The 8,664-nt window shown below is 33.6% G+C and overlaps 1 protein-coding gene across 1 annotated transcript; it reads left to right on the top strand.

Moving 5' to 3' along the window:
- Window positions 1-7,068: 7,068 nt before the first annotated feature.
- LOC114634556 (olfactory receptor 10AG1-like) lies at window positions 7,069-8,025 on the top strand. The gene has a single exon (XM_028783140.1). It carries the CDS (start codon window positions 7,069-7,071, stop codon window positions 8,023-8,025), a length of 957 nt encoding a protein of 318 aa, XP_028638973.1.
- Window positions 8,026-8,664: the final 639 nt, after the last annotated feature.

The raw sequence follows: 8,664 nt of genomic DNA, 5'->3' as shown, positions 1-8,664 counted from the left end.
TATGCAGTGCTAGATGGGAAATGAGGTGCCACTTTATCAAATAGCCTGGCCTCATCTAAAGTGTCTAACTATCTGTATTAGGCCATTACAAAATAATTATAGAAAAATACTCCCATGAGTAGCCAACTGTAAAATATTCACCCTAATATGATTTCATAAATAAGCAACCATTGAAAACATTTATTTAAAATTTATAAGGCAATTATAATTCCACAAATAAAACAATATATGAATAACAATGAATAAACAAGTAAAATACAAGATGAATCTGGTATAACCACTCTTAAAATCAATCTGGAATTTCCTCAGAAAATTGGACAACAGATCTACCAGAAGCACTCTTGGGCATATACCCAAAGGATGTCCCACCATACCACACGGACACATACTCCACTATGTTCGTAGAGGCCTTATTTATAATAGTGAAAAGCTGGAAACAAACCAGGTGTCCCACAAACAAAGAATGAATACAGAAAATATGGTACATTTACACAACGGAGTACTACTCAGCTATTAAGAATAATGACTTCAAAAAATAAAAAATAAATAAATAAATAAAATAATGACTTCGTGAAATTCACAGGCAAATGGATGGAACTAGAAAATATCATCCTGTGTGAGGTAACCCATTCACAAAAGAACACACATGATATGTACTCACTGATAATGTGGATATTAGGAAAAAAGTTCAGGATACCCAAGATACAACTCACAGACCATATGAAGCTCAAGAAGAAGGAAGACCAAAATGTGGATGCTTCAGTCCTTCTTACAAGGGGAAAAAATAATCACAGGAAGAAGGGGGTAATAGGAAATTGGGAAGAAGGGAGGAGGGAGGGAAAGGCGGCAGGATCAAGTGTAGGAGGAGACAGGGGAGATGTACAAAGTGTCAGGAAATTGAACAGATGTGTCTAGCAATGGGGGATGGGGAACTGGAGTTAATCACCAGAAAGTTCCAGATGCCAGGAAAACAAGAGGATCCCACAATCCAACACGGATGACATTAGCTGAAATACTCAACATGGAGGGAGAACCTACAGAGACCATATCCAGAGATTAGAGGCGGGCCCCAGTTGAGGGATGGGGCCAACCTACTCATCTCAAAAATTTCAACTCAGAATTGCTCCTGTCTAAAGGAAATATATGGCCAAAGAGTGGAACAGAGACTGCAGGAAAGAACATTCAGAGAGTGCCCCACCCGGGGACCCATCCCGTATGCAGCTACCAAACTCAGAAACTATTGAGAATACCAAGAAGTGCTTGTTGACAGAAGCCTTATATCAGGCTGTCTCCTGAGAGGCTCTTCCAGAGCCTGACCAATGCAGATGTGGATGCTTGCAGCCAACAATCAGACTGAGCATAAAGACCCCAATGGAGGAGTTAACACAAAGACTGAAGAAGCTGAAGGGGTTTGCAACTCCATAGGAAGAACTACAATATCAACCAACCAGACCACCGTCCCCTACCAGAGCTCCCAGATACTAAACTACCAACCAGACAACACATGGAGAGACCCATGGCTCCAGCTGGATATGTAGTAGAGAATGGCCTTATCTAGTAGAGGATGGCCTTATCTGACATCAATGGGAAGGGAGACCCTTAGTCTTGAGGAGGCTAGATTCTTCAGCATAAGATAATGCTTGGTTGATGAGACAGAGGTGGGTGGGTGGATGGGGGAGCACTCTCTTAGAAGGTTGCAGGAAGGGGATGGGATGGGGGGGTTGTAGAGGGGAAACAGAGAAGGGAGATAACGTTTGAAATATAGATAAATAAAATAACAGAGAGAGAGAGAGAGAGAGAGAGAGAGAGAGAGAGAGAGAGAGAGAGAGAGAGAGAGAGGGACTCTAGAGGCTCAGGGAGTAGGGAGGTCTAGCAGGGGTGTGTGGGAACATCCTCTTGAAGACATGGAAAGGATCAATGAATGGGAAGAGGAACTATGGAAGGAGAGACTGGAAGGGGGACAAAGGCTGAACTATAAAAATTAAAGGTAACACAAAAACTACAAGATGAATAAACTTTCTATAGAAAAAAACTGTAATTAAATGTTATGTAGCTCTATAATCCTATTGTGTGCATATTTACTGTTTAAAAAACAAATGTCTAAGATTGTCTAAACAGCTAGATACATAGTATAAGTATATATGTATAGATCTAATATAGATAGTAGAAATATAAATCCTTCCTCTTAGTATAGAAAAAAGTACAGTTGATTATTTCACCTAGCTAAGGTTTGGATGTACACCTAAAGGAGCTTATTATTGGTTGGCATCTCACTGTCACCCTAAGCAATGCCACCCCTGGTCCCACATGAGCCCTCACTGCTTGTTCTTCATAGCCATTCCATGGATTTTTCATGCCTTCTCTCCTTCTAATTAAGTTTACCAAATATAGTTTGCTCTCATAGCACTAATACATAGGAGGTATTATCAGGAATCATTTTCTATAATCATCAGAATTGTTAAAGTCACTATTAAATTAATAATAATAATCAGCGTTATATTAGAACCATAGTAATTTATCTCCAGTGAGATACTTTTTTAAGTTAATTTTTATTTAATTATTTTTCTTGCAATGTACTTTAACTATATTGTTTTTCCCCTATTCATTGAAGAAGATTCTTAAGCTACCTAAATGTTAGGAGTGTTTGTCATTCTCAGGCAAACTCAGAAGCTTGGAATATACAGACTTTGTTCTAGATGGACTTTTTATTATTGCAGCTGAACTTACTCCAGATTTTTCTTTCACCTTAAACAAAGATTATTTTTATTGTTGTTGTTCAAACTATAGCAGAGACTTTCTTGTGAATACAGGACACAGAACCCATTATGCTGTGTATACTGGCTGGAGGAAAAAAAAATGCTTACAAAGTTAGTGTACTGTGAAACAAGATAATACCTAGTGCCTTCATAATAGAGAACATCATAGTTGTAAATTTGCCAAAATGGTTAATTAATGTCAGGGTGTCAGTTTTGGACTATCTCTCCTAGTTTTCATCAGTAAACTGTTGGTAACTAGAAAATAAACCACACTGTGTTTTCAATTCCACTGGGGGCCAACTTGTAGGTCAAGGTGGAGCAAATATAATCTGTGAAAAATAAAAGGGACAAATATGTAAATATAAAAGACAGTCCCTGATGTAGAAATTTAGATCTGAGACAGAAAGCTAGTGGTGGACAGAGGTACATTTACTTTATGGTCTTCAGAAACGAAATTACTTTAACAGATTATGAAACTTTGATGATACAAGTGTTCCACTTAAAATAAATGAAGTATCTAAATTATGATGACCAAAAAGCTAAATTAATTGTGTAAGAAAGGTAAATATAAATTATTTTATACTGATGATCATTATAGATCAATACTAATTCATTCCAAACTTTATAATTCTACATTTAATATTCTACCTATTATAGAAAAAATAAAAGTTAACAAATGTTTAATTACATAAATATAATTTATTTTGTGTTTGTTACTGTAATCACAGATGGTGAAATATTTCAAAATAGAGAAAATTGTACTTATGATAATTTTGTTAAGCGTGATTTTAGAGGAAACTTTGAAGCAGCAAATTTTTAAAAATTATAAAGAAGTGGAAATTCCTTTGTTCAGTTTAATCATATTTTAATAGGAAGCTAAGAATTAAAGAACCAATGTAGTAGACTTATAAAACTGAATAATTAAAAAATAATTATTTTAAAAGAAAGATAATAGAAATAAGGATGTTTTAAAATAATGAAAGTTATTTTAAGTTCAATGTGGTAATTTAAATTATTTAACGCAGACATAGTCCTTATGGATAGCAAAATACACCTCCAAAAACTTGGAAATTCTGACTTCTGGATGACTTAGAATACTGTTATAAATTTTTTTAAGTCTTTGGATTTATTCAGAAAAGAGAGACTTAAAAATAAAAATTACCTGGCCTCATTTTTATTATTGTAAACCTACTAGAAATTAAGGATTTATTACAAAAAAGAATGTTATTTGAGGAGTATTTTTTTTCTCCATATTATCACCTTTTTCAGCTTGAAAGTGAAAATTTTCTTTAAACAGAGCCTCTTTATTTCAAATCTGAATAACTTGCAACAGACCATTAATTGAAGAAAAAACAAAATAAAGTAGAAAAATAGTCATAGCCTTTTCTGACATATCACTTAGGATTCATGTGATAAAGGTCATGGTAAACCCTGGAGAAAATTTAAACAACAGGTTCTCATGTGTAGTCCTGATATTTGAGCAACATTAAGAAAAAGTAAAGGAAAGAAAAAAATTTGAAAACAGACTCATGGGTACATCACCTTCAAAAAGGGTATATGATCTTCTTTAAGTTTTTATCATTTTAGGGAGAATACACTCATTTCCAAAATAAATGTCAAGCAAAGGAAAAGATTCAAAGACTATCTTTTAGACGAAGTTTTGATTAAATCATTTGAACTAAGCCAATTATACAATGTAGAAGAATCAAAGATAATATTTGAAAACAAATATAGATAACATTTGAAGAAACATGTGTGCTGTGACTATCTCAAGCATGTTTTCGTTTGTTTTGTTTGCCTGTATTAGATTGTGTGATTCATAAAATAATCTTAAGTAGTTTTAGAATTGTTAGGTCATTGGATAGCTTAACAAATTATGCCCAAATGTTACACCAAAATACATGTTATACAGTAAAAGAAAATTAGAAACAATTCAGGTACATAACATTTTAGTAGGACTTTGACCTATATTGCTGATTCTGTTACTACACTTTTTTTTTTCTGGACAAGGTCCAAAGCATGATGTTGAAGAGATGAAAGGCAAATAGATGCACATGAAGAATCTGTCAGAGATCATCTCAGATGAAATTTCTTATGGAGCATCCTCCTCAGGATTAAAAAGGTACAATTTGATTCTTTACCATGAATGAAGAATCTTTGTCTCTATATGAAAATGCTTCCTCTGAACAAAGTCCTGAGACAGAAAAATGTTTGAAAGAAAATTATTTTCAGTAAAGTATATAAGGTCACTAGATAAAGTTTTACTAAGCAGTGTGATGCATTCCTGGAAGATAATAACCCACTAATACAAAATATCTTGAAATTTATATAAGTGTCAAAATATAACAAGAATCACTTTGAGTGAATAAATATCTTTTTTGTTTGTTTGTTTTTGGTTTTTTGAGACAAGATTTCTCTGTGTAGCCCCGGCTATCCTGGAACTCATTCTGTAGACCAGGCTGGCCTCAAACTCAGAAATCAGCCTGCCTCTGCCTCCCAAGTGCTGGGACTAAAGGCATGCACCACCACTGCCTGGCTAATAAATGATACCTTAATATTGATTTGTTTAGCTGTCAAAAACAAAAATGATGAAGTAAAGAAAATTTACTGACAATTTTATTTTTATTTTAAAAATTTTTAAATTTTTATTTTAAAAAATAAAGTTAAAATGCTTAACTGAATTCTGATTAGTGGGGAAGTTCAAAATTGTAAAGGTGCACAGAGTCCTGTTTAAGTGACTCTACCCCTTGCCCTCTACACAAAGTGGCCTGCTTCTCTTCTATTGACCTCCTACCTACATCCTGATAAGAAATGGATGCCAAAATTGGTTTAAATGAATGAAATGTCATAAAATCCTTACTTCATATAATTTAGAGTATGCTTCCTTTAGGCATGATATTAATTTTTTCTGTCATTATTTTTAAATTGCTTGTAATTACAAACAGAAAAATTAGGGAAATGTGTGCAAATTTTAAATTATAAAACAAAGATAACCCTTGAAATAAATAAGTAAAATAGGTTGTAGTTCTAAAACAAGTTAAGAGAAAAACTTTGAAAATTTTAATCATAAAATTATAATAAAATATTTGAAGAAATTAATAAATAATAGTGTGCATATTTAAAATACACTATGCTAAGGCATTGGTGCGTATAATTATATATTTTCCATCATTTTGTAACTGAAATTAGTTTTTGATCATGCTGTATATTCTGATTATTTTTCCCCTCACAGAAATTTTTCCACATATATCCACAAGCTTTTTTTTCTCATTAGAACATAATAGGCATCTATAAAATACTAAGAATATAAGAAAACAGACCAGAAGAAAACAAAACAAACAGAAGAAAAAATGTCCAAATAAAAACACAAGCACATATTACAGAGATACATATATTTAGACACTGAAATCCCCGAAAGCATAAAACCAAAAACAATGATATGCATGTAAAACATTTGTAATTAAAAAAAAAACAATGCCCTAAGGGACAAAGAACCTTCCAAAATGCCATTGAATTTGTGTTAGCCATCTACTTCTGCGTATGGGGTCTGCCCTTAAGAATGGTTTGAATATCCAGGGAGACAGTGTTGATGAAAATTAATTTTTGCCAGTTGTTATCATTTGGAAAATAACTTATGGATTAGGGTGGGTACAATTTTATTCTATATTTCCAGTAAATGTGTTAATTTTTTTATTTGGAAAATATTAATGATACAATTTTTCTAATATCTAAAATAATTCGTTTAAGTAAAGAAGGACTTTCTTTTAGATTTTTGTTATTTTCCCTTTTATCTTTATAAGTATTTGACAAGCAAATGTATATCCCAGATCAGTTGAATTAGAGTTCCAGACAAGTTGTGAGTTGCCATGTGTGCGTTGGTAATTAAACCTGCATCTTTTCTAAGAACAGCCAGTGTTTTAAACTACTGAGCCCAACTCTTCAGCCCAATCAAAGGATTGTTACGATATATAACTAATGATATCAGACATAAAACAAATCTGTCGGTGTGTGTATCAGAAGTGATTCCCAATAGGTGAAAGGTCTCTGCTGTTTGGAACATACTTTAGAGTATGCCCTGATCTGTAGACTGAGGCAGGTTAACGTTAATTTTTTAAAGCATTTTAGAAAACCTATACAGCAATAATACACATGGTCTAACATAGCTGAAAGTAAAATTTGTAAGCAGCAGTACTTTTATTGTAGACAAAATTTATCAGATACTTAAAATAAATCAGGATAACTGTATATTAGGATAAAGGCCTCTTACACTAAAGCGAAGTAAAACCCTATGTTGACTGAATCTGCTTCACAGATGAACCATCAACAAAAACCACAAGAAGGAAATCTAAGCAGACAGAAGGAATTTGTTCTTCTTGGCTTTTCAGATGTTCCTGATCTACAGTGGTTTCTATTTGGACTGATGATTGCCATGTATTGCTTTATCCTATTAGGCAATGGCACCATTGTACTAATCACAAAGGTAGACTCTGCTCTTCAGACCCCTATGTACTTTTTTCTTGGTAACTTTTCCTTTTTAGAGATATGCTTTGTATCAATTACTATTCCCAGAATGGTCTTCAACCTTGGAACACAGAGAAGGACCATCTCTTTCGTTGCCTGTGCTACACAAATGTGCTGCACTCTTATCCTGGGGGCCACAGAGTGCTTCCTCCTGGCTGTGATGGCCTACGACCGTTATGTTGCCATCTGTAACCCCCTGCGCTATCCTCTAGTTATGAACCAAAAAGTATGTTCTCAACTGGTGATTGGCTCCTGGATCAGTGGAATCCCACTACAGATAGGGCAAACATCACAAATTTTTTCTCTATCATTTTGTGGTTCCCACCAGATCAATCACTTCTTCTGTGACATCCCCCCAGTACTTCATCTGGCCTGTGGGGACATTTTTATCAATGAGATGATGGTTTTCCTAGGTGCTGCATTATTCGCCTTGTTTCCATTCCTGTTAATAGTCTTTTCCTATGGTAAAATCATCTCTACAGTCTTAAAACTGTCATCAGGCAAAAGTGGAGTCAAAGCCTTCTCTACTTGTTCATCTCATCTTGCAGTGGTGATGTTATTTTTTGGATCAGGTATGGTTACATATTTTAGATCCAATACAGGTCATTCAGGTAAAACAGATAAAGTACTTTCTCTTTTCTATACTGTTGTGACTCCCATGTTTAATCCCATGGTATACAGTCTAAGAAACAAGGAGGTCACAATAGCATTGAGAAAATTACTATGCAAACAATTTGTGAAAATATGATATGACTTATATTGGAAATATACCTTTATAAGTATCTACGTTTGCAGAAGTATCTATCTGTAATTATGTATCTTACCTGTTTCTGTATGTGATTATAAGAAAATTAAATCTATTTGTGATGTTGAGAGACATATATTTCTTAAAGTTATATTAAGTAATATGTATTACCAAATTAAACTTACTTTATTTTTACACAAAATATTTATATATTTTATTAATATTTTATTTTTATTTTATATTTTATATTTATTGTAAAACATCATTCTCAAAACAAAATATTTGATACAGTTGACTTTATTTTAACACATATTCTGCTGATAAACTAACTACTGAAAATTATATATATTTTATTTGTATATTCAGTTAGAATGATTTTATTACATAATAAAATTAATTTCAATTGGACTTCTTGGGTCTCTATGGTTATTTAGTGTATGCTGTTAAGTCTGATGACTTGTATCTTATCCGCAGAACTCAAATTATGACAGAAGAGAAACTACCCTTTCAAGTAGTCCTCTGATCTCCAGACAAGGGCTAGAGGATACATGTTCTCCCACCCCCCACCTCTCTCTCTCTCTCTCTCTCTTTCTTACACACACACACACACACACACACACACATACACACACACACACACAC

The sequence above is a fragment of the Grammomys surdaster genome, unplaced genomic scaffold, assembly GCF_004785775.1.
Source record: "Grammomys surdaster isolate TR1022 unplaced genomic scaffold, NIH_TR_1.0 980, whole genome shotgun sequence".
NCBI classification, from domain to species: domain Eukaryota; kingdom Metazoa; phylum Chordata; class Mammalia; order Rodentia; family Muridae; genus Grammomys; species Grammomys surdaster.
The sequence above is the reverse complement of the archived record's forward strand: the minus strand, read 5'-3'. Positions and strand labels throughout refer to the sequence as shown.